At 45.7% G+C, this 26,543-nt stretch overlaps 1 protein-coding gene across 1 annotated transcript in view; it reads left to right on the top strand.

The window, feature by feature from the left end:
• The window catches only part of HCN4 (hyperpolarization activated cyclic nucleotide gated potassium channel 4), a 122,098-nt gene that overhangs the window by 87,146 nt on the left and 8,409 nt on the right, over nt 1–26,543 (top strand). The window contains exons 3-4 of the mRNA XM_027847413.1: nt 12,467–12,628; nt 23,265–23,483. Coding sequence (XP_027703214.1) covers nt 12,467–12,628; nt 23,265–23,483 — 381 coding nt within the window. The remainder of the gene's footprint in view (nt 1–12,466; nt 12,629–23,264; nt 23,484–26,543) is intronic.

Raw genomic sequence — 26,543 nt, 5'->3', positions numbered from 1 at the left:
TCATTAATTCAACAAGAATTTATTAAATATCTACTGCGTGCCTAGTGGTAGGAATGCAAACACCAATGAAATCATCCTTGCTGTTAAAGATTATACATTCTGTTGAGGGAAACATCATAGACACAGATAACCAAATACAACACACACACACGCACACACACACACACACACACACACACACACACATTACCAAGGATTTTGGAAGAAGCACTAATAACTTGGGGCAGGGGTGTCAGGAAAAGCCTTGTGTGTAAGATGGTACTGGAGATGAAGGTTAAAGGTAGCTGCCCCAAGAGGCAGAGGTGAAGCTAGTGACCATCCTCTCCAAAGGCATGGAGGGAGAATGACAAGTAAGTCAGTTCACTTGGACTGTCCAGTGTGGAAAGGGGAGGAATGGGCAATAAGTCTGGAGCAGTAGGCCAAAGTCAGCTTGTATTTGATCCTAGAGCCAAGGGAACTGCTGGAATTCCTTAAGCAGAGGACTGACATGGTCATATTTGGACTTCCAGAAAATCCCTTTGGCAGCTGGGGGGAGGATGGATGGGAGTGAAGGTAGGCTTAGGCAGAGAGACTAATTAGGAGGCCTTTGGGATAATTGAGGGGAGAGTTGATGAGAACCTGAATTAAGGTGGTAGCCATGTGAGTAGAGAGAAGGGAATGGATTAAAGAGTCTTGTGGAGTTTGGGGAAAGGAAGGCGTGCAGCTAACATGGGCCCGTTGGAGAACCAGAGTCTCTGCCTTGTGTATTTTCCCTGGAGCAGGGGCCAGAGGGACAGAGCAGGAGTAGTAGTGACTTTAGCCTCTGGCTCATGAGCAGATATTTTGGCTCTGCAATGGGGCATCTTTCTCTTGTGACTCCCAGGCATGGGATTTTCATCCAGGTATTCCTTGCTCTCTAGACTGTCCCAGGCTATTAGGGAAGCCCAGGCTCTATCACTTTCTTCTCCTTCTCTTGAGTTGCCCCAACCTTCGTTCTGACAGGTACCTGTAAGGCTGCTCATAGCTAATCGATGCTCACAAAGAACTTTCTCATCCTCGTCACTCTACGGACCCAACAAGACTGGAAACAGGAACTTTGCCTCCCCCTTTTCCTATCTGTCTCCTGGCGTGGGCTGGGAGCATGGGATCAAAGATTTAGGGCTCGATGGGACTTTTGAGCTCATTTGCTCACCTGGTGCAGCCTCCTCCATTTAAAAATGAGGAAAATGAAACCCTGAGAAGGGAATTGACTTGCCCAAGGTCATACAGGTGGTAAGTGTCAGAGCTAGCACTTGAACTTAGGTCTTCTAGTTGTGGATCCTTGCATGGAGCTCACCAACAGAAGGCCCAGATATTTAAGGTTATCTTCTTGCAATACCACCATGCTCCATTCTCAGCCTCCTACTTGGTCCTCCCACCCTGTTCTTACCCTTGGGTCCTGAGCTCCTCATCAATGATAAGTTTGCCAAATCTGACCCACCATGCTCCCTCCAGCCATCCTCACACCACACCACTTAGTGTGACTCTTGGCCCTTTCCTTCATTTTCCTCCATTTTTCCTGGGAACAGTAATCAAACCAACACTGCCATTCTTGGAAGGGAGTACTGCATGTGAAAAGGACATTCCAGTCTATTGATCTATTGACTACATCTCATCCTTGGGACTTCCCACACCAAAACATTCCTCCTTGGCCACCATCATCATATATGTGATATCTTCTTCTTGCTACTTTCTTGCTTTTTGTATTTGTATACTTTGCATTTGTATAGTAAGCTCTTATTAATTACTTTTCATGGACGGATTGATTTACACCTTCCTAGAAAGCTGAGCTCCACCCTCTACTGAAGTTTGTTGTGTTGGTATCTTCACCCTTTTTGCCTCCTTCTCCTTCCCCTTCCCAAGACTGAGATGATGGGCAAGAGGACGTGATGTAGTATTTTCAGACCCTGAGTTACCTTCTCCACCATACTGGTTGTATGTGTCTGCCCCATTAACATAACTGGAAATTCCTAACTTCCCATGTGTTTGTGAAAAACTTTCTGTTGTGTCCTTGTTCCCTCAACAGCTTGCACTGATCTTTAGGAATATTTACAAGGAAGGGAAAGTTTTAATATTAGCCGTGGAATTTGATTAGCTGAGTTCTCCTTGACCTAGTCAGTGGAATAACATGGTGTTGGAAAGATCTCAAAGGCCACCTATTCCAACTCTTACCTGAAAAAGGAATCCCTAACACCCCCTCTGAGAAAGAGTCTTCTTGAAGACTTACTACCTCCGATGGCAGTTCATTCTTCTTTTGATATTTTTTGTTGTTAGAAAGTTATTCCTTATCTTAAGCTGAAGTGACTTCTGTCTAACCTTACCTCCAAGTTATCTCATATATATGCCCATATGTGACATATATATGTGTGTGTGTGTGTGTGTGTGTGTATACATCACACACATCACTGGTGATGTCTTGACTTGCATGTGAATTGGATTTAAGTGAGATAGAGTTGCACAAAGTCATCAGCCTCACTTTCTTTCCTGAGTTATCGAAGTCCAGTGACAGGACAAAAGTCAAGATGACTGCCGATGACCCAGGATGCAGTGGGGGATCACATTACCTTCTAAGATACAGCAGACCCTGGGAGGAGAGCCCAGGCAGACAGATGGGCTCTTATCTAAGTCTTCTAGACTGTAAGCAAATTCCAAATCCTCCTACTCAGCTAGGACTATAATCTCAGTCAATCGTTTCTGTAGTTTTCCCTAACCTGAGTGGCCTCTAGGCCTCTGGAGAGATTGGACCTCATATCACGTCCAGAGTATTCCCCTCAGGCAGCAGCTAGTTCTTGTCCCATACCCTTGCAGAAAGACAGCTTGGGTTAGGGAGGGATAGGATGTAGTGGAGAGAATATTGGCCCCTGAGTTCAGGTCCAAGCTCTGACATTTGTTAGCTATGTAACAAATTAGTTAACTTCTTTGAGCTTCAGTTTTCTCTTCTGTAAAATGAGGATAATAATACATATCAGTTGTTATAGGGGAAGCTCTTTGTGAAGTATAAGGTTCCATAGATATATAAGCTATAATTGTTCTCAGGTCAGGGAAATGGGGGTACCCCAGCCCTTGGGAACTGGGAGACAAGATAAAAGGGTAGTTACTGAGCTAGGACAGAGTCTCTCCCCACCTCCCCCATCCCCAGTAAGGTGGGATACAGCTCTGCAGTGGCCAATAAGTCACTTCTGCTTTCAGGCCATTCATTCTCCAGACCAAAGCTTATGCTTTCATTCATAGTAGAGGGCAGTGCTTTCTTCTCCTGATTCATCCCCTCCACCCTTCTCTTCCTCTGAAGGGGGTTGGGGCAGGGGGTGAGTTTTCAGGGCAGGGACGAAATGCCTCTTGACTCAGGAGGGATGGCCTTTATGTCCCTCCAGACCAGAAGCAAGGTTGGGATTTTCCAGAGCCTTGAACCAAGCCCTCTGGGCCTTATTCCTTCGCTCATGGTCCTCTATCACCATGGTAACTCATGCCAGATGTCTGTTGGGGATAGCCCTGCTCACAGGAGATGAGGGAGCTGGAAGGCCACGTTGGATCCAGTGATGAGCACTGGATGAAGTCACTTCTTGGCCCTGCTTGAGGGCCCCTAACCCCGGAATCTCCATGGTTCACAGGCCACAGATATAGCTCTCTCCCCACCCCCAAGCTGATTGATAGACTGCTCAAAGTTGTCTCTCTAGGGAGACATATTTGGGGAAAAGCATCTCTTACTCCCTTCTAGCCCTAGCCAAAGTTGACAGGAGAGAGTGATGAGCAGGATGGGATACCTGGATCCTATGCAAAGTCCCCAGAAGAACCTCAGCCCCCAGTGAGATCTAAACTCCCTCAGCGAATGTAAACTTCCTCCCAAAAGAACATAACCTCCCCAGTAGAAGGTAGTTTCTTCTCCCCCAGTAAAACATAAGTTCCCACAGTAGAATATAAATTCCCCCAGTGAATGTAAGCTTCTCCAGAATAGGAATTGTTTTATTTTTGTCTCTGTATTCCCAGGACCTTGCTTGTAGTAGGCAATAATTAATGTTTGATGAGTTGAAGTAACTCACTTGAGGCCTCTGGTCCACCCTGGCCTGTCTCCTCACTGTTCCCTCCATCCCACAGGCTCACTTACACCATGGCATTTCTGTTTGTACCATCATCCATGTGCTTCCCTATCCCTTACCCCTCCGCTCTGGAATATTCATCCCCTTTAATTCAATTTGACAATTCAGCAAACATTTATTAAGTATCTATTATGTGCTGCAACTCTATACTAGGTGCTGGAACAGATCTTTGGTACCAAAAATATTTCCATGATCTCATCAACATGGGTCTTCTCCATCAACGTGTATTGCAAACCCATCCATGCCTTCTCATCTTATATAATTCTTATCCATGTTTTTACATAAAGCCTTCCATAGAAGGTTTGCCTAGTACACTAGAAGCCTTGCTCTGGGCTCTTGTATTCTTTGAGAATACTAGTGTAGGGATATCCATATGTTATCCTTCTGTCTACACATACAACTCAGCTCCTATTCCATTATTACCAATGGTGATTGGGGGAGATAAAAAGTTCAGGAGATAGTCTTTGTCCTTGTGCAGCATATGCTGAAGTAGGAGAATGTGTCACATGCATAATTTCTGCAAAAAAAAGTTCCAAATACTGTGATCCCATTGACTTGGACATTCCCACCAATGGTACCGATGACGACCCATTCTGTGTGATTCTTGTCCATGTCCTGCCTTAAGTCTTCCATAGGGGTCCACCCAATATGGCGGCCTTCATCACTTTCTCCTGATATCTTGAGGGTACCAATGGAATGCTTGGCTATCCTCCTGTCAGCCCTCACTCCCACCAGCCCATTTTTCCTTCCTACCATACACTTTCTACCATACATTTTTTACTCCTGTTCTTTGAAGTTCCTTTTTGGTTATCTGTTGCAGCCTATTGACACCTACTCTGGTCCTCTCTATTGATTGTCCTCTTTGTGACATTCATTTTTACCTCTCTGGAGTCTGTGACCTTCCACATGGCCATACAGCAGCACCAGGAGAATTGTAGTATTAAAAAGATGAACTCTGGTTTCCATGGGAAGCTACACAAATAACTGTATCACAAAAATAGGACAAGATAAGTACATAGAAAAGGTACAAAGTGTTATGTGATGATCAAGGAAGGAAGAGTAATTTCTGATTGGGGCCATCAGGGAAGTCCTTATGGGAGAGATGATAATAGAAGGGTAATGATTCTTTACGCAGAGACATTTAGAAAGGACATCATTCCAGGCATAAGAAACATGTTAAGTAAAAGTGTAGAGATGGAAAACCATGAGACTGTGTACAAAGGGTGATGAGCAGTCCAGTTTGGTTGGAAAATGGAACATGTTGTGAGAGGAATATGTCCCAATTTGAATCCTTTCCAACATTCAGGGCTTAATTCAATTCCATTCAACTAACCATTTCATTATTTGTTCATGACCCCATGCAGAGTACTGTTGTTGTTGTCGTTGTTCGGTTGTTTCAGTTGTGTTTGGCTCTTCATGACCCCATTTGGAGTTTTCTTGGCAAAGATACTGGATGGCTTGCCATTTTCTTCTCCGGCATGGAGAACAGTGGTCTAGCTCAAATTCCTTCTCCTCCAGGAAGCCAAGCTTGACTACTCAAAGCCCACAGTGACCTTTCCCTTCTCTAATGTCCTGTGTCTGAATCGTACACTACTGGCCTCGTCCTCTCATTGTTTTGTGTGTGGGAGGTTTTGTTTCCTTTCTAGACCAGCAGCTCTTGAAGGGGAAGGAATAAGTATTTATCTTCTCTTGTCTGTCCACCTCCCAGCACCGCTTCACACAGGACCTATCAATAAACCGTTGGAGGCTGATGGATTTCTTGTGACCAACTAGTCGTGAAAGTCATATAATAAAACCGTAATAATGACTCACATTTTCCTAATGCTTTAAGGTTTACAAAGCTCTTTCACTCACCAGGGAAGGGAAGAAGCATTTATTTAGGGGCTACTCTGTGCCAGGCACTATGCTAAGTACTTTGTATAAACACTGATTATCTTATTTGATCCTCACATCAACCTGGGAGGTAGGTGCTAGTATTATTATTCCAATTTTACAGTTGAGGAAAGTGAGGCAGACAGAGGTTAAGTGACTTGCCCAGCCAGGGTTGACACAGCTTATAAATGTCTGAGGCTGGATTTGAACTCAGGTCTTCCTGACTCCAAAGTCAGTGCTCTATCCACTGAGCCACACAATTGCCTCACTAGAAGCCTATCAATTAGGTTATACAAGTATTTGTGTCACCACTTTACAGATGAGAAAACTGAAGTTTAGAAAGGTGAGAAAACAGTGTAGTGTGGTGGAAAGATCTTTGGATCTGGAATAAGACACAGGTTTGAATCCTGACTATTACTAAACTACCTGTGTGATTCTAGGCTATGACTTGTCCAAAGACACATATAGTAAGTCACACTTACTGTGTGACCCTGAGCAAGCCACTTAACATCTGCCTGCCTCAGTTTCCTCAGCTGTAAAATTGGGATATTTTTAAAGTGCTTAGCACACCATTTAGTAGGTGTTTAATAAATGCTTGTTCCCTTTCCTCAAGATTTGAACTGTCTCTCAACCACCCTCATCCCTGTCCTGCATATACTAGAAACCCTGGGGCAGGAGAGTTAGAAGATACCTTAGACTTTGCTCACCTTATTTTATGCTTGAGGAAATTGAGGCCCAGATAGACAAAGTGACTTCATTCAGAGAACTAGAATGAGATAAAAGCTGTAATTGCAGTTTAGATCTTTCTGTTTCCCAGGTCAGTTCTCTTTCCAGTGTCCCATACAATCATCCCATAATCCCCTACTCATCTCCCTATGGTCCCACCCCCATCTTCTTTTTTCTCCTCCTTTAAAGCAAGGAGACAGGCCTGATCAAGTCCTCCCTTTTCCAGGCTATACTCAACCTCGATTGGACAATGCCCAACCCCTTACTTCAGTTCCCCTAGCCTGCTTGTTGGTCTAAACATCGACATACCCTTCCTTCCCCAAAGCTCACCCAAGGTTGAAGCAAAGATTTTTGCAAAGAGCCTTCTCGACACTTTTTTCCAATTAAAAACTATTCCAGAAACATTTGTTACTGATGTACTCTTTAGGCGGCACCATAGACACAAACACCAAAGAGAAAAAAAAACTTGAAAAATACAGACTCTGTCCTCAAGGAATTTCCAGGCTGGTTGGAAGGAGGAGTACAGCATGTATCCATGGGGATCATCAAGAAAGGCTTCTCGTAGGAATTGATATTTAGGCTGAAACTTGAAAGAAGCTATGGATTATGAGAAGTGGAGGTGAGGAGGTGTCTCCTAAGCCTTCCAGACTTAGGACATACCCTATTCCAAGACATGGAGGCAGAAGATGTAATGCAGAGTTTTAAGCACAGGAAACAGACAATTTTGGATGGAATGTGGAGAGTATGAAGGGGAGCCAGGCACTGCCCCCCACATAATAAGTCACAGCTCTAAGAATTGAAAAGAGCACGTAAGGGGTTATCTAGTCTATCCCCCCATTCTGCAAAGGAATAAACTGAGGCCCAGAGAGAGAAGTGGGTTTTCTAATTTCACATACCTACTGAGTATCAGAGGACACAGTCCTAGACTGTGTTATGTATTAAGAAGGAAAAAGGTACATGCAATGAGGCAATGTCATTTCTTGAGCAGTGTGGGAGGGAAGGGGAGAGAATACGCATGTATTAAGAACCTAAGATGTGCCAGGCACTGTGTTAAGCATTTTACAAATATTATCTCATTTGATCCTTATAATAACCCTGTGAGGCAGGTGCTATTTTTAATCCTCATTTTGCAGTTGAGGAAACTGAGGCAAATAGAGGTTAAGTGACTTGCCCAGGGTTACGCAGCTATTGTCTGATGCTGAATTTGAACTCAGTTCTTCCTGACTCCAGGACCAGTGCTCTAGCCACTACACCATCTAACTTTCTAGGATTATCAATTTGGCAGCTATGCGGAAGATGAATTGGAGAGGAAAGAGGTTGGATGTGGGCAGATCAATTAGAGAAAAGGAAAATGGCCCTCAGTTCCAGGAGCAGGAGTTATGATTCATTCACTGTGTTAGAGTATGGTTTCTCCCTGATAATGTGATTTCTATGAAACTGGATGCTTTATATGAAGAGGATTTAGCAAGAGTCCAAAGGAGAGGTAATGAGGTCCTGAACTGGGATGGTGACTATGTGAGTCAAGAGAAGTGGATGGATATAAGAGATATTTGTGCAGATAGACTGACTGAGCCTTGGCAGCCAACTGAATATGGGTGCAGTGAGGGCAGTGTTGAATAGAATTCCTAACTTTCAAATCTAGTTGAAGGGGAGTATGATGGTGTCCCGAACACAAATAGGGGAGTTAAGAGGAGGAGGAGGAGGAGATTTAGGAGGAAACATAATGAGTTCTGTTTTGGGATGCTGAGTTTTCGATGCCTATGGGGCACCTATGTGGAGATGTCCACATCTAACCTCTCTGCCCTCCAAACCATCTTCTACGTAGCTGACATATCGATAGTCCTAAAGCACGCTGCTGGAGAAATGAGATGGCAGCAGTGATCAGAGCCTCATTACCTGTACTTTTCTCCTTCTTACTACAACTCAGTCTAGGGCTGTGGTCTCTGATACTTACCAGGTATGTGACCTTCAGCAATTCATTTCTCTGAGACTCAGAGAGGGGGACTAAAGCTTAAAAGAGAGATCTATAGATTTAGAAGTCACCTCCCTGGAATTTGAACTTACAGATGCTGACTAGATACCCAAAAGAGAAAGTATAGGACAGATCTGTCTAGGACAGATCCATGGGCTGTGGCTGAACGTAGGGCCTGGAATCTCATGGTCCTATGATGTTCCAGTTGGACAGGTGGGAAGAGAACCAGGAGTGAGTAGATAGTTGTAATGACTGGGGATACAAATAGAACCCACATTCAACTTCAAGTCTGTGGAAAGGCCTGATAGGGTACAGCTTCAGGGCAGATGATGTGGCCCAGGGTGACCCAGGCTCTTAGGTGCATTGGCAGGTCTGACAGCACTGCCTGGAGGGACTGGGGGGTATAGGGACAAGGCAGGTAGTCAGATCTAGTGGACTTCCATTTTCCTGAGAAGATTGTAGCTGGTGACACTCTGCCCATCCTTCAGTGCCTGCTTTTTACTCATGGCATCGGCAGTATGACCATTCTCCCAATGTGTGGCTGAGGCAGAATGAAGGCAAAGGTCAAAGGTGTGGAAGTTTTTGAAACCGAGTGCCAGAGCATTTGAGGAGACATCAACATGGAGGTTAAAGTAGGATCTGACCACTTTCAAGTATTAGGTCTCACATCACACAATTTTATATTCCCACCAATACCAAGAGAAGCAACATTTCTTCACATTTCCTCTCCTTTCCCCCATTCTTGAAATTACTGCAGTTACTACATACATGTCTACATATTGAAAGTCCCTGCCTCCCCACCAACCCCAACCTCTATCTGTCCTTTAGTCCCAACTTTGGTATTGGGGGGGGGTATGGTTTTTTACCTTGGTTTTCTGGTGTCCTCTCTGGTGTCCTCTGCCCTATGTATTGTCTATCCATGAAAAGCATTGAAGGTAACAACATAGAGGAGATAGGGAACTGGATGGCAGTCAGGAAGACCTAGATTTAAGTCCTACCCCAGTCACTTACTAGCTGTGTGATCTGGGCAAGTCATATAACCTCTTGGTGCGTCAGTTTCCTCATCTGTGAAATGAGAGGGTTGTATTTAATGACCTCTAAGATCTCTTCCAACTCTGACTCTATATTCCTATGACATAATCCAGTAGAACATGACCTCCTTGAGGGCAGGGACTTCCTAGTTGATGTTGAGCAAGACATTTCCTTTCTTTGGTTATTAATTCCTTCATCTATAAAAAGGGACTGGGGGTTTTGGAGTCAATGATGTTCCCATCAGCTATAAATCTATGAAATTATGATCCTATGGAAAATTCGGGATTTCTTTAGTGTGGAATCTCCTCCACTAGGGCAGATCAAAGCCCATTTATAGGCAGATCACAAAACATCTATCACTTCCTTACACCAGTGGAACCATAGGTCCAATTCCTATTTTTCTCCTTAGAATGGTTGCCTGAGGTTCACTAAGTGACTGGCCATGGTCACATAGCTAGTATGTATCAGAAATAGGCTTTCAACCCAGGTCTTCCTGGATGTGACATCAGGACTCACTGCCCTACACACACAGCAGGCACTTAATAAATGTCTAATTAAATTGTGTGTTGAACCAGACTGAAAGCTTCTGACAAGCAGGAATTTGGTTTAATTTTCATTCTAGATTCCCAAGGAACTTATGCTCCTGTGAATTCACCAGTGACTTGCAGACAAATTGAGAAAAACCTTAAAAGTTGGAAAAGCATAATCTATCTCTCCCTCTTGCCCCCTGCACCCCTATTTGCACAACAGCCTGGAATGATGGAATCTGAGACCTGGAAGGGACCATCTAGGTCCGGGGCTCTTGACTGGGATTCCTGGGCCTCCAGCATAGATTTCAAAGGATCCATGAATTTGGATGGGAAAAATTGTATCTTTCTTTACCTCTAACTAAAGTTTAGCATTTCATTTACTTACTTAAAAATATGATTCGGAGAAAGGGTCCGTAGGCTTCATCAGATGTCAAAATGGTCTATGACACAAAGAAGATCAAGAACTCTCTCCCCCACCCCACCCCATTTTACAGAGGAGGAAACTATAGCCCAGAAAATGGAAATGCTTCAAGAGTTACTCCAGGAAGTCACACAGCTAGTAAATAGAAAAGGCAGGGCTCACACTTAGATCTTCTGACTTTGAGCCAGCTAGCAAGGAGCAGAGGTGGGGCAAACTGAGATCGTAGGATCTCTAGCACCAGAAAGGGCTTCAGAGGCCCTCCACTTCAACCCCACTCCAATTTTACAGGTGAGGAAACTGAGGCCTAGAGAAAGGAAGTGATTTGTCCAGAGTCACACAGGTACTAAATGGCAGGTGTAGGGTTCAAATTCAGGTCTTCTGGCTGCAAGCTCAGCTCTCTTTTCACTGCACTAATCTTGTCTCAATTATCTGTGTACCTGTCTCATTTTCTTGTTCATTTGTAAACTCTTTAAAACCAAGGACCCTGTAGGTTTTCATCTTTGAATTCCCAGCCCTAGTACTATGCCTAGGGCATAGGAGATGCTCAGTAAATTCTAACTGAATTGAATCCTGGCAGGGGACTCTTAATTGGAGATAGTAACTCCCAGGTTCTGACTGCTTCACCACCTCTGCTCCCTGTCCCCCTCCCATAGATGGCCCCCCAATCTACACACTGGGCAGAACCGGGCTGCATTATATTTAGCCTTGGGAGAGTGCCCAGCCACCTCTGACAACATCCCAAAGGCAAAGAGTTATTTTTAGAGAAGCAACCACAGCTGCTAACAAATATATGTCCTTGTGTGACTGGCCCCGGAGCCCATGGGGGGTTGGGGGTGGGGGTGGGGGGGAGCAGGAACTGGCTCTCTCAAGGCAGGGGAGGGGGAAGGGACAGGGATCTTAAAACCTGGGCTTTGAAGAATGGTGGTGGGGCATTGACTGGAGTTGGAGAGATCAGACTTAAAATGACGTGCGTATCTGGGGCAAGTTCCTTAACATTCCCTCAACTGTAAAATGATAGGGTCAGACTATTAAGAGCCTACTATGTGCCAGGCACTGTGTTAATGCTGGAGATACAAAGACGGGTATAAAACTGGCTGGCCTCTGAGTTCCCTTCTAACTCTGGATTTAGGAACCCTAACACTTTCCACCTTTATGGGTCTGCGTTTTCACCTGCAAAACGAAGGAATTGGGTAGCTCCCTCCTCTCTAGATCTCAGACCAGCATCTGGGTTCCAATCCCATCTTTGATACTTATTGCCTGTGTGACCCTGGGCAAGATGCTTAACTTCCCTATGCCTCAATTTCTTCATCTGTAAAATGAGGGCGTTTTGGGGTGATTCTGATCTCCTTAGTGACATTAGGTGCTCCCAGTGGGCGGGAACTGTTTCCTCTTCTCCCTTCCAGCCAAAACATACCTCAGGGTAAGGCTAGGCACCCAGTAAGGCTCAGTTAAATCCTTATTCACCATTAGAGAGATTTCCTAGGGCCGTATAAGGGAGAGGGCAGCTCTAGGCGTATCAGCAGTCAAGGTGTGAAGGAGCAGGGGTGGCACAAAACAGGGCAAGAGGGAGCATGGAGGGAGGGTGTGGAGGGCTTTGAGGAGTACCTGAGCTCAGAGGGGACCAGAGCTTTAGCCCAGGGAGACTTTTCCTACTGTGTTGGAATGTATGTAAATTAAATGCAAATCACATGCAAATGCACAGTCAATGCACTTGGAGAGGGTTTGGGAGCCTTCCGGACCAGGCAAGGCTAGGCTTTTCCAAGGCTGCTCTTTAACCCTCTTCTTGTGGCCCCACCGGCAGATCTTCCACATGACCTATGATCTGGCCAGCGCCGTCGTGCGGATCGTGAACCTCATTGGGATGATGCTTCTGCTTTGTCACTGGGACGGCTGCCTCCAGTTCCTGGTGCCCATGCTGCAGGACTTTCCCGGGGACTGCTGGGTATCCCTCAACCGTATGGTGGTAAGTCCAGGGCCTTCACCAGCAGAAGCCCATGCCGGGGGCCTCTTCGTGGGTCTGTGACCCAGCTCACAGAATCACCAGAGCACAGAGGTGTTTCAGAATTTGAGGAGACCTCAGGAATCACCTAGTCCAATCCATACCTGAAACAAATCCAATATTTATCTAGAAATTTATGGTTTGCAAAGTGCTTTATATACATTATCCCACTGGATCCTCACAACAACCCTGTGAGTTAGGTGCCATTATCATTCCCATTTTACAGATGAAAAAACTGAAGCTGAGAAGTTGTCACTTGCCTAAAGTCTTACAGCTAGGAAATGTCCAAAGCAAGATTTGAACTTTATTTTCCCTGATGCAAGTCCCCATGACACTCAACTGCCTATTGGGGAGGGAAAAAAACCCATTATAATCAATGAATCAATCAATCAGCTAATCAATAAACATTTATTACATTACACTGTCCCTAATAAGTGACCATTTGGCTTGGCCTCTGTTTGAAGACATTCAATGAGGGTTAGGTTACCTGTAGTCTGTCCCCTTTCTACTCTAATTGTTACATAGCTTTACCTGACATCAAGCTGGGAATTGCCTCTTTGTGATTTCTGCCTATTGCTTTGGTACTTCCTTCTAGGTCCAAGCAGATTAAATCTAATCCTTCTTCTATATTCCTTAAAATACTTAGCTCAAGCCCCTTTCCAGTCTTCTCTTTTCCAAAATAAAAACCCCCAGGTCCTTCACCTACTCCCCATAGGACCTGGATAAAGATCCTTCAGCATCCTAGTGTTCTTCGTTTGCACATTGTCCAGCATATCAGTCAATGAAGAAACTGAGGCTTGACACAGATGAGTACCTTGTCCAAGGTCACCTAGTAAGCCTGTGGCAGCATGATCTCCTCATTCAGAATCCAGAGTTCTTAGTGTTATATGCTCTACGACTTCATTTCTTTCTTTCTCTGGGTCTCCCCACTGGGAAGCCTAGAATCCTAATCTGGCCCCATACAGACCACATCTTCATTTGGTTTCCATATGGGCAGACAAGGTCCGGCCCAGACAACCCTTGGGTTCTCAGCCCCACTCCCAACATACAAGAGCCTGACATCCCAGGCTGATAATAATATGCTGGCAAAGCAGAGCCATAACTAGGAATTACAACAGGCAGCTACAGGGGAGAGAATAGTAGAATTGCAGGTATAATCAGCTGGGGGGAGGGGCTCATTCTCTGCCCTTTCCTGGAGGAAACCCAAAGGGCCCAACGGAGGAAAGGACCCTTAGGGGGTGGCATTGAGGAGCAAGACTTGGGGCCCCGAGGCTGAAAGCAAGGATGGCAGTTGCCATGGTGGGGAAGCATCCTATCCACAGATGGGACAAAGCCATGTTCACTCCATGCTTGTTCTGGCCCCATTGGAAAGATTTCATGTTTTTGTTTTTGTTTGTTTTTTTTTTTTTTTGCATTCAACATGTTGCTTGATTCTCAAAGAACCCCTTAGAGCTAGGAATATTCACCTGGGCTCCATCAACTTGTTTTTTAAAATATTTTTGGTAGCTATTTCAAAATAACTTGTTTCCTTTGTAACCTTTTGTATTTTATTTTAAGCATTTAAATATATTATTTGGAGAAGGGGTCTATAGGCCTCACCAGGCTTCTAAAGGGACCTTGTCGTAGAGGGAGCTGGAATATTTTTTATCCCCATTTTACAGGGGAGATAAATGAGGCTTTAGAAAGGTTATATAGTTTCTCTAAGACTGCAGAGCCAGTTTTGGTGGAGCCTGGACCAGAACGAGAGAAAGTTTCTGGTCCATTGTTCTGAGCTTGGTCATCCAGCTTCTTAGTACAGATAAGTTCCACTTTGACAAAACCACTTAATATAAATTTTACCAGAAAAAAAAAGACAAACTGTGAATATTTCCCAGACCCCCGGACTTCCTGCAGGGTTCCTGGGAGCTTGGTGATCTGACCTGCATCCTCCATCCTTCCTGAGCTTAGAGGGGCTTCAGATCATGACTTCTAAGTGTGAATAAAATGGGGAGACCATGAACCACCCCCCAAACCTTGCTTCACCACCAAATTAAATTCCGCTTGCTAAATTCCACTTTCCAGAGTCTCTGATTTGGTCTAAAGGCAAATCCCCTGTTCCAAGGGGGAGGAGAAAAACCTTTGAAAGACCATGAAAAAGACGGGAGGCATATTCAGCATCAAACAGTCTCCTTACAAAACAGCCTTTTGATGAGCTAAGTGTAAATGAATCAGAAACATATGAATTGAATTTCCCTTGAATCCCCTCGAGGCTCTGGCAATTAAGAAACGAAGCAGCTGGCCCTAAGAGACCAGGAGTTGGCTCAGCCTGGTTGGAACTGGGAGCAGCCCACCCTGGCAGCCTAACACCACCTGTCTGTCTGATGGCATAGCCCCAAAGACTGGGCCTTGCCAGCTCTCACGGCCGGGAGATCTGGTTCCTTCCCTCAGGTCAGGTCACTTAAATAACCACCCTCTCTTGGCCTCAGTTTCCCTGCTTATCAAATGGACACACATCCTACCCCTCCCTCCTTCACCCAAGTAGAAAGCCCAATAATAATGTACAGCGGGAAGGGACCTCAGAAGCCAACTCCCCTCACTTTACTGGTGAGGAACCCGAGGTCCAGGAAGGATAAGGCACTTGGCCAACGTCACACGTGTGGTAACCATTAGAGGCAGGATTTGAACCCAGGTCCTCTGACTCCACAGGGAGAGTTATTTTCCCTAAACCAAATTGCCTTCAATCAAACATGGAGATGGTTTATGTCCATGAGAGACAAGGCATCCTGTCAGCCTATGGCATTATCAACCTAAGAATGTTGCTCCCATACTTTGTACATAGGGATGGGGCTTATATATTTATCCCCAGAGACCTGAGCTTTCAGTAGTGGTAATGGGCTTGGAGTTATCTGTACCCCTTCATTTTGTCCTCTCTACAACCACGATAGTGCATTTATTCAAATTCAATAAACATTTATTAAGCACTTACTATGTGACGGGGACTATGCTGGGCACCATAGACGCAAAGACAAAAACGAAGAGCCTCTGCCCTCAAAGAGCTTACATTCTTATGGTGAGGGGCACACACAGAAGGAAATGCAAGGTAGTTTGAGGAGGGAAGGGATACCAGCAAATGAGATGGTGAAGGAAGGCTTCATGGAGGAGGTGTCACCTCCAGAGCCCTGCAGGAAGGAAGATAAGATGTTTGGCTGTGATGATGGGCTGCTCTGGGGCCAAGATTAGGAATCAGGCTGTGTCCAGAGTTAGGGTAGAGCTGGACATCATAGGGTTCTAGTGTTAGAGCCGGAAGAAACTTGCGAGGCCAGCTAGCACAACTCACCCATACAGGGGAGGAAACTGAGACCCAGAAAAAAGGTGATAGTAAATGGCAGAGTCAAGATCTGAGGAGAGGATCAGTGTGTGCTCAGAATTAGGGATCAGCAGCTCTGTGTCTGGGGCTAGGGGTCAGTCCATGGCCCAAGTTAAGAGTCAACCTTTAGCTGGGGAAGAGAATCTCTGCATTAAAGCAAAGGACTCCCATGAAAATCAAACACCAGCACGTTTGCCTCATTAATCTACCGAGCCGAAAGGCCGCAGATGACGCGCAGAAGCAAGAATAATGCCCCCATACGGCTCCCATAAAGGAGCCACATCATGTGCTATGAGGCACAAAAGGTGTTTCGAGTGGCAAAAAAAAAAGGGGGGAGAAAAGGGTGGAAGCAAAGTGAGGGGAAAGTTTTCTCTTCTGCCTGTTTGGAAACTGTTTCCTGGGATCATTTACAGATTAGCCGTCATTAATACAGCAAATCAGAGATCTTGGTATTCGGAGCTAAATGTGACATCGCAGGTGCCGGTAAGCCTTGGTCAGCTAAAACTCAGGGCAGAACTATGCAATGGAGGGAGCCCAGAGGACAGCGGGTGCAACCTTGAGGTGCAAAGATAATAAGGCACATGTGCAGAAAACTTCTGGGGCTGAAGGGTACCCCCCAATTCCTGGCTGTGGGAGTCCTTTAACATAGTTTCCACCGTGGGTGATTCATGACCCATGAGTTGTTCCCTTTCTCAGCAGAGCTAGCTCCTTCCAGGATGCAGTGTCCCCCCTACCTGGACAACCCACTCTTGGGCTGGCCCAGTCAGGTCACTCAGCTACTTCACCGGCCATTCTCCATCCAAGGCTATTATTGCTGCTGGCTCCAATGACCTTCACTCCTGACTCTAGCTATTGCAGCGATCTCTGATGGCTCTTCAACGTACAAGGATATAACCTGGTTAATTCTGCCTCAGAATACTGTCCTATGATCAGAAAAGAATAAACAGAGAAGACATGGGAACTGTGCCTTCATGGGAACATCGTAGCTGGGTGGGCAAATCTAGCTTGTGGCTGCCCTTTCCCCAGCCAGCAGCTCACAAGTCTTCCTTGTTGAAAAACCACCAGAGAGCAGAATAGGAGATAGTCCTTTCATGTGCACTTTTAGGTCTTATTCAGCTTTCTGTATCATTAGACATCCAGATTCTTTGGCCCACCAGAAGACTCTGTTATCCCATTGTACTAGAGCTTCAGTCACTCACACATGGCCAAAAGAAGCCCCACACCCCCACCCCCGTTGGATTGAAACCAGGCAGGAAATATTGCAAATGTTCTGGAGTGGTGGGGGAAAGGCTCCTCCATCACACATGCCTGGAAACAAACCAGTCCAAGCTTTGATTTGTTTACCTGCAATGGCAGCTGAGCAAGGATGATAAGGGGTGGGAGAAGGCTACTCTTAGATACCAACAGAGCCTATGAACTGTCCATCATTCACTCTTCTCTATAACGTGACTGGCCTGCCTTTTCTTTTTCTTTTTTTTTTTGGCTAGGCAATGGGGTTAAGTGACTTGCTCAGGGTCACACAGCTAGTAAGTGTTATATGTCTGAGGCCAGACTTGAACTCGGGTCCTCCTGAATCCAGGGCTGGTGCTCTATCCAGTGGGCCACCTAGCTGCCCCCTCTATCTTCTATTCTGTTCCTACATCTCTCTGATGCTGTCCTGAATGCTGCTTCTCTTAAGGAATTCTTCATTAAGTATCCCACTGTAGTCTAATCTTGCCATGTGCCTCTGAATCACATGCAACTTTAGTTCTTCAGGGATTGTTATGTTGTATGACTTGTGGCCACAGAGCATCTCTGATTGCTGATGTTAAAAAAGATGGCCCTTTCTCCAAGAAGAAACTTGAGGTTGTGGAAAGTACCATATAATGTCAGTTGACTCTCCTCTCCCTCCTTCTCTGGCTCATCATCATAGGGCCAGACACTTGTTGATGAATTCTTTGGCCATGGCAACCCTTGAATCAAATTCTAATTGAATGTCAACTAGATATTCACTATGTGGAAATCTATAAATCTGAGGGATAGGAAAGGATCTGGAGGTAAAATGCCTGGTGAGGAGCATTTCAGTAAGAGTCAAAGGAGAAATAAACACAGGCCATGTTATGGTGAGGGCAACTGCACACCTCCAGATGAATGGAGGAATTGGATAAAGAGTTCCTAACAGATCACAAAGCTGATATGGCAAAATATAGTTGTGTGTGCAGCGAGGGGACCAGAGACTTGGGGGAAGGCAGCAGTACTTTGACTTTCCCAATATCTGTAAAGCAGATACAGCTGACAAATTCTTGACTTGCTTTGCTGATACTTTCATCCTTTAGAAAACAGAGAAAGCAAAGTGGGGGAACTTCTATTTTTGAACTGATTGTGACCAATGAGGACAAATTGGTTGGCAAAACAGAAATGACAGGAACCTTGGGAGTCTGTGACCATGGGATATTAGAGTGAGCTTGTGACTGATAACGAAGGGAACATCCTGAATACCTTAGACTTTGAGAGAGTGGATTTCACAGTTCTGAGCTAAGAGAAGTCAGATTCCGATGACCCGGGGTTAGAAAAGGCCACTTGGTCTGTCTGCCATGGTTGGTGGAATGGACACTCCTTCCTTACCTTCAGCACCTAGGATCCTTTGCCTCTTCCACGACTTAGCTCGGGGGCCATCTCCTCCTGGAGGCCTCCCTAGATCCCCCTAGTCATTAATGCTCTCTGCATCCTCACATTGCTTTGCTTTTATGTTCTCTATTGTGTCCGGTAGAATGTAAGCTACTAGAGGGGAGGGTCTATTTTTCATTGATTTTTGTCTCTGCATTCCCAGTGCCTAGCCAAGTGACTGACCCACGGTAGGCACTCAGTAAATGGTTATTGATTTGGATTGGACTAAATTGGCTCTAGAGGAAAGGGAGTTTTCCAAGAATGCCATTCCCATTATACAGTCACACGACTGATTCTAATAAGGAAGAAAACAGGAAGACCCTTAGAGTTGTGCAGAAACTCATACGTTTAAAGGACAATCCCAGCAATGGAAGAGAGGCACATAGCTGGAGGGTGACTACAGAAAAGATTCAAGGCCCTCGTAAGAAAACTGCCAGGCTCAAATCAATTATGAGGACATGCTCGTCATAAAGGCTAAAGATAATAAACGCCATTTTGTTTTGATTGAGGGCAAGAAAACACCTCCTTACTGACAACAGAGAAAAAGTAGAATGATGAAATCTTCTGTTGTTTCTCTTTTCTCTGTCAAGGAGAATAATTTTCAGGCTAGTAAAGATGGGAAGAAACTGACGGTTTTCAGGGAAATGAAATAAGAGATAAGAAAGGGGAAGAAAAGAAAGAGTACCTGGTCCTTTGACCTGGACAAAGTTAATCCTCAACCACCAAAATATCTGTGAATCTTAGCGCTGAAATTCTGTCGGTGATATATGAGGTATCGTGGGAAATAGGAGAGGTGCCTGAAGACTGGAGAAAGGCAAATATTGTTACAGTTTTTATTGTTCAATCATTCCAGTATCTGACTCTCTCTGATCCCATTTCGGCATTTTCTTGCCAAAGATACTGGAGGGGTTTGCCGTTTCCTTTTCCAGCTTTTTTCACAGATGAGGAAACTGAAGCAAACAAGGTAAAGTGACTCGGCCAGGGTATCACAGCTATTAAGTATCAGGCCAGATTTGGACTCAGGAAGGTGAGTCTACCTGACTCCAAGCCCAGTGCTCCACCTCACTGCCCGTTCCAGTTTTTAGGAGGTAGATATTTCAAAGTATAGGTCAGTGTGCATGACTTCAACTCCAAAAGAGTGCTAGAGACTGACCAAGAGCAAATCACACCTGACTCAACATTGTTGCCTTTTGAAGACAATATATATCCACCCAGGGACTGTCATGGAGTATACCTGCATCTTAGTAAGACTTGACAGATTTATCATGATATCCCTGTGGACAAGACGGGAAGACCTGGACTGAATGCTAATCAGAACTGGTTAAATGACCAGACCCTAAGAAGGTTGACTGAAGGATTATTGTCAACTTGTAGGGAGGTCTCTAGTGGAGTGCCTCAAGGCTCTGTATTTCACCCCAGTTCTGTTCAATATTTTGATAAATGACTTAGGGGAGAGGATTCTTCGGAAATGTGTAGAGGATAGGAATCTAGGAGGAATAGCTAGTCCATTACATGATAGAATTGATATCCAAACAGATCTTGACATGCTAGGGCAGTGAGTGGGCTAAAGAAAACAATATGAAATTTAATAGGGCTACACATGGATGGGAGAAATGGGTTGAGAAAGCAATTCATGTGAGAAGGACCCAGGGGTTCTAGTGGACCACAAGCTTATTGGAGTCAATCATGAGATATGGACACTAGAAGAAGACCTTAGACTGTGTTAATGCAGTTAGGTACAGAGTCAAGAACGTGGAAGGTAACAGTCCTGCCAGAAAATGTACAGAAATGAAACCATGTCCAGAAAAGGGTAGTAACTAGGATGGTGGAGGGACTGGAGAACATGCCATATGAGGATGGGCTAAAGTATTGCCCTTTAAGTATTTGAAGAACTGTTATAGAAACTGTTTTATGACCTTGCTTCGCTTCAGAGGGCAAGCAAGTGCCTCAGGAAGTGCCTGGAAGAAAGAAAAGATGCATTTATTAAGCATCTACTATGTGCCAGGCACCGTGCTAAGCATTTACAAACATATGACAGCTGGGTGGCACAGTGGGTGAAGTGCTGGACCTGGGCTCAGGAAGATCTGAGTTCAAATCCTACCTCAGACACTTGCTAGCTGTGTGACCCTGGGCACGTCACTTAACCTCCTCCTGCCTCAGCTTCTTCATCCGTCGGGCATCCTGCTAAGTGCTTTGTACATATTCTCGTATGAGCTTCACAGCAACTTTGGGAGGTAGGTGCTATTATTATTCCCATTTTACAGTTGAGGAAACCGAGGCAGACGGAAGTTAAGTGACTTGCCCAGGATCACAGCTAATGAGTGTCTGAGGCTGGATTTGAACTCAGGTCTTCCTGACTCAAGGCCAGTGCCTGTACTCCCTGCTCACCTCCATCTCACGGAGTCCTCTCTTCTTTGAGACACAACTCAAGTACCACGTTCTACAGGAAGCCTTTAACGATTCCTCCTCCCCTCACCTCGAAGCTGCTAGTGGCCTCCCTCCCTAACTACCTTCATCTTACACTTATTCTCTCTATAATTATTCTGTATGCTTACAAATGCCCTTGTTGCGTCTCCACCACCCCCCCTTCCAGGATCCCACAGTGTAAGCTTACAAGTAAGAATTGTTTCCTTTTTTGTCTGGCACCCAGTAGGTGCTTATTAAATGTAAGTTGATTGATTGACTAATTGATTGAAATCACAGAGAGGCAGATTCTGGCTGAAGTAAAAATCTCTTCACAACTGGAATTGTCCAAACAAGCAGCGGGATGTCTTAAGGAGTTGTTACATGAGGAGTTCAGGCTACAGAGGTCTGGGCCAGATGACCTCGAGGTCCCTCCTTCCCAGAGCTGTGGCTCTGATCTGACAATGAGACTCCATGGATTTCAGTTTGTAGAAGGGTGTTTAAAAGGTCAATTTCCTGGCATATAACCTAATCGATATTGATGACTTACAGATACTCGTATAGACCCGTTAAATTTGCAAGGGGGACTTTGTGATGTAATATCTCCAGGCTATCATTAAGCCCCCCATTTTGCAAAAGAGGAAACTGAGGCTGAGATATTAAGTTTCTGAGGGCATACGGTGAGTGAGGGTCTGAAGTGAGATTCAAACCCAAGTCTTTTTGATATTGTTCTATGCCACAAAGTTCAGAGAAATATTAGGCAAACCCCTAGTCACTGAGAGAGGAGAGAAGGTCCAAAGCCTTCATTAGGAATCTAACCAGTGAGCTGAGCTGGGTGCTGTCTTTACAGAGAGAATGGCCCAGATGTCAGCCCTGCTTCTGCCTGGTCTAGTCTGAGATGGAAACCTCTACTGGGAAACAGACAATCTGGGGGAATCAAAGTGCAAGAATAAGTCATGGGATTGTCCCCATTATTTTACGTTTCTAACTTGGACAGATTGAGCTTTGCCTCTCACCAGGCGTATGACCTCACTCCAATAGCCTGGCCTGCATGGGCTGGGACAGAACAGAAATCGCTTGCTGTTGCCACCATTACACAGCAAACCACGTGGTTCTTAAGACACTTAACCCTTTCCCGTCCCCCCTCCAACTCCTGTCCCTACTCCTGGCCCTTTGAAGGATAACTTCCTCTGTTGTCATTTGAGAATTTGAGGTTTTTTTTAAGTTTTTACTGATTTTTTAAAAACATAATTGTCACTTTCCAATGACTTCTCCCCTTTAATTATTCCCCTACACCCCACCAGCTCCCCAGATAACAGAACTCCCCCGGTCTATCTATGGTGTAGTAAACAAATCAGCCCACTGGCCGTATCTGACAGGGTACTTCTGACTCACGAGGGAAAATATTCAATCCAGCTGGGTTCGGTCTCAGCCAAGAGATTTTCCCAGGGAATACAGGCACAGAGTGGCCATAATTAACAAAGTAAAATTATCCCATCCCCATCCTGGTCTCAATATATGGTGGGTCGGCATAAGAAATTAAATAATTAAATGGGAATTTTTTGAGAGTTTTGCAGAAGCCACAGATAACATGGAAGCAGACGACACAGAAAGAGTTTAGCAACTCAGAAGTACATAGAATAAATGCATAATATTGTATAATATCAACATATTTTATCTTTTAATACCATAATAATTCAGACTTCTCTGGTTGAAAGAGAGGGCCAAACAATTTTATGTGGATTTTCCAGATCACCGGGGCGCTATGCCCCTAATCCCCGTGATGCATAAGGAATAACTATAAATGGAAGCCTTGAAGGTGGGCAGGCAAATAGAGATCACAGCCTTGGTCAGACGAAGCTTGTGGCTGGGAGGGTCAGCATCTTTCAGGAGGAAGCACCCATAGTCCCCCACCTTTCCAGAGAGAGGAGAGAGGCACGAGCTCCATTTCTGGCTGTGGAAGTCTCAGTTGCTCAATGCCAAGCAAAGTTCTGAAACCTTTCACAGCTGTGCTTTTCTTTACATTCTAGTGGTTGACGTGTGAATTGTCCTTCCTTCCTTCTGCATCAGTTCATATGAGTCTTCCCTGGGAGGTTTTCCACAGTCTTTCCTTTGGTTTGGGCTCCGTTATTTCAACCCTAAAGCAGGTGCCTTGTTCTGTAGGAGTGAAAGATAATGCCTGTCTGTCTGTCTGTCTGTCTCCAGAATGACTCGTGGGGAAAGCAGTACTCCTATGCCTTGTTCAAGGCCATGAGCCACATGCTCTGTATAGGTTATGGGAAGCAGGCACCAATGGGCATGTCGGATGTCTGGCTCACCATGCTTAGCATGATCGTGGGTGCCACCTGCTACGCCATGTTCATCGGCCATGCGACAGCCCTCATCCAGTCACTGGACTCCTCGCGGCGCCAGTACCAGGAGAAGGTGAGTCCAAAAGGGGCTCCTGGGCTCAGCAAAGGTTAACCCTTGAGTGACTGGCAAGATAATGATGTTAACCGCTCACCTCCCAGTAATGCTTTACAATCCACAAAGTGGTTTTCTCACCACCACCACCACCTTGTGAGATAATGGGCGTTAGCCCTGTTTTTTCAGATGGGGAAGGAACCCAAGAGTCAGACAGGTGATGGCTAGTAAACAGGGCCCTGGGGCTTCAGCCTGGGTGTCCTGAATCCAAGACTAGTGTCCTTAATGATGACCATGTGATTTGTCATGACGTACTGCATCTTGGTGTGAGTGGTGTTGACTTACTTCTAATACCAGCAGGATTCCTTGGTACATAGTGTCCAAGGCAGTCTAGGGAAAATCTGGGGTAATCTGTCCATTGACCTTCTCCTGGGATGGGACGGAAGGAGTCAGTTCTTCAGTGTGTTTACTGAACCTCCATGCCCCAGGTGCTATGAAAGAGTCACCTTGAGGGAGCTCACAGTCTAATTGGGAGACTGATATGCACACACAGCAAACAATTAGTGAGCAGCACAGGACAACTGAAGACAGGATTGTACCACAGGATCTCAGAGAAGGAGAGGAGTAAGCTGTGCCTGGAAGGATGGGCAGGATGTGAGTAAGTGGAGGGGAGGAGAGAGGGTGTGAAAGGCTTAAGGACATAGAGGTAACAGTTCCCAGATGTGAAAAGGACATAGTGGAGATCCACATGGGCTGAGTCTAAGATAATGCTGGAAAGGTAGAATGGAGTTGTGGGGGACTTAGAATTCCAAGCCAAGAAGTTTGGGTTTTATTCTGAAGGCAAAAGGAGATTAGGAGAGTGAATTATGTAAGCACTGTGGCATGGATTAGCCTGACATCATGTGAACAGTGGGTTGGAGGGGTAAAGGAAGCCTGAAGGCAGGGCGTCCAGGATTATGTAGACTGAGTCCTGATCCCATCCCTAGACTGACCCAACCCCAATTCTGACCACAAGGTGGAGGTGGGGGAAGTGATGCTGTTCTAGGGTGGTGTGTGGTGGGAGGGGATGTAGAAAGAAGAATGGACCCAAGGGACGTTCTGAGGAAAAAATGAGGACCTGGTGGCTGATTGAATGTAGAGATGAGGGTGAGGGAAAGGTCCAAGGGGACTTTTAAGCCTGAGTGACCGTAAGAGACTGAGCCCCAGACAGTCTGAGGGCATGGTGGCCTCAGGGATCTCCCATGACATCCCACATGGCACACCTGTAACTTCAACTAAGTACTTAATGTGTAACCAAGACATAGACATTGCCTTCATAGAGCCTACAGTCTAACAGGCAGATGTGACAGAGATGCCTGGAGCAATAATACAAGGTAGGATATGTATGATAAGAAGGAATAGCAGAGGGAGAGAGGTGACAGTTCCTGTGTGCGGAAAGGACGTGGTGGAGGTTCACATGGGATGAGTCTGAGATAATGCTGGAAAGGGGGAACTGGGTTGACAGGTACAAACAGAGTAAGGTCTGAAAGGGCCAAGTCCATTAGCAGGTTGGGAGGTGGGGAGGGGGTGGGGAGACTCAGGGTAGGCTCCCTGTACAAAGTGGCATTGGGGCTGGGCTTTGAAGAATGGGTTGAAATCCTAAAGGTCATAGTGGAGAGAGGGCATTTCAGGTATATGAGCGAGGGAGTGCATAGTTTAACTGATCAGAGAATATGTAGAGAAAAACAGATCAGAGACTGGGGAGTCGGGAAGCCAGCATTTACTAAGCGCCTACTATGTGCCGGTGCTATAAAGTGCTAAGCGCTGGTGCTATAAAGGAGCTGCCCTCAAGGAGCTTACACTCTAACAGGTGACAACAGGCACACAGCTCTGAAGAACAAGACAGACACACAGTAGATGGGGGGTAATGGCAGGGGAGGGCTGACCAGGAAAGGCTGCCTGAATCGGATCTTTTAAACTGAGCTTTGATGGAAGCCAAGAAAGCAAAGAGGGTAAGATGAGGAGGAAGAGCATTGCAGGCATGGGGACAGTGGAAATGCAAAGGGTTGGGAAGCAGAGGGTCCTGTGGGAGGAACAGCGAGATCAGTGTTGCTGGATTGTGGAGTTCACGGACGGGAGTAAAGATATCGGAAATACTGGAAGAGATCCGATGGCGAAGGGCTTTGAATGCCAAGCAGAGGACTTTTTAGCTGACCCTGAAAGTAATAGGGAATCCGTGATTTAGAGATGGGAGAGACATTAGAGGTCAAGTCCAAGTATCTCATGTCACAGATGAGGAAACACCCCCAGAGTGGTTAAGCGATGTGTCTAAAGTCACACAGGTTGTAAGTCGCTGAGCCAGGATTTGAACTCAGGTCCTTTGCCGTCAAATCCCATGCTCCTTTGATGGTACCACACTGACTCCAAGGCTGAAAACTGGGTTAGAGCCAAGTTGTAGAGAATCTTAAACATGGAGGGCCATATGCATACATATCAGAGTCCTTCATGCATAGATGTAGATGCAGTTCATGATGGGTACCCACCCCTCTTTCCCCAGGATGCCCAGTGCTAGAGATGCCCCCTCTCAGAGTAGAGGGATTGGGGCCAATAGAAAGCTGCAGCCTCAGTAACAGCTAGTCCGGCAGAGATGCCTGCCCAATGAGCTCCAGCCCTCACTCTCAGCCACGCCTGCCTCTCCAGAGGCCCAGGTGACTTTGTCTGCCCTGGTGATGGCTGCATTAATATTCATGGCAAATTATTACTCAGCTCCCTCACCTTCGCCTCACCTAACCTTGCCCTGCCCCAGCCGAGAACTGAATGGGAGCTGAAGCTCCTGCTGTCATAGAAAGGGGGAGAAACCTTGACAGAGGGGTAGGGCATTTACAAAGTCCCACTGTGTGTGTGCCTCTTGGCTCAGCTACATTTCCGGGAGGCAGAAATAATTCAGAGAAGGGAGAGACCACTGTGGATGGGGATGGTTAGGGAAGGCTTCCTGGAAGAGTAGAATTTGATCAGGTCCAACAGGCCCTTGGCGGGCTGAGGACGGGGTCATCCACTAGGCCCTCGGCGGGCTGAGGACGGGGTCATCCGCTAGGCCCTCGG

Source organism: Vombatus ursinus, unplaced genomic scaffold, assembly GCF_900497805.2.
Source record: "Vombatus ursinus unplaced genomic scaffold, bare-nosed wombat genome assembly UNPS02015404.1, whole genome shotgun sequence".
Lineage (NCBI taxonomy): Eukaryota > Metazoa > Chordata > Mammalia > Diprotodontia > Vombatidae > Vombatus > Vombatus ursinus.
The sequence above is the reverse complement of the archived record's forward strand: the minus strand, read 5'-3'. Positions and strand labels throughout refer to the sequence as shown.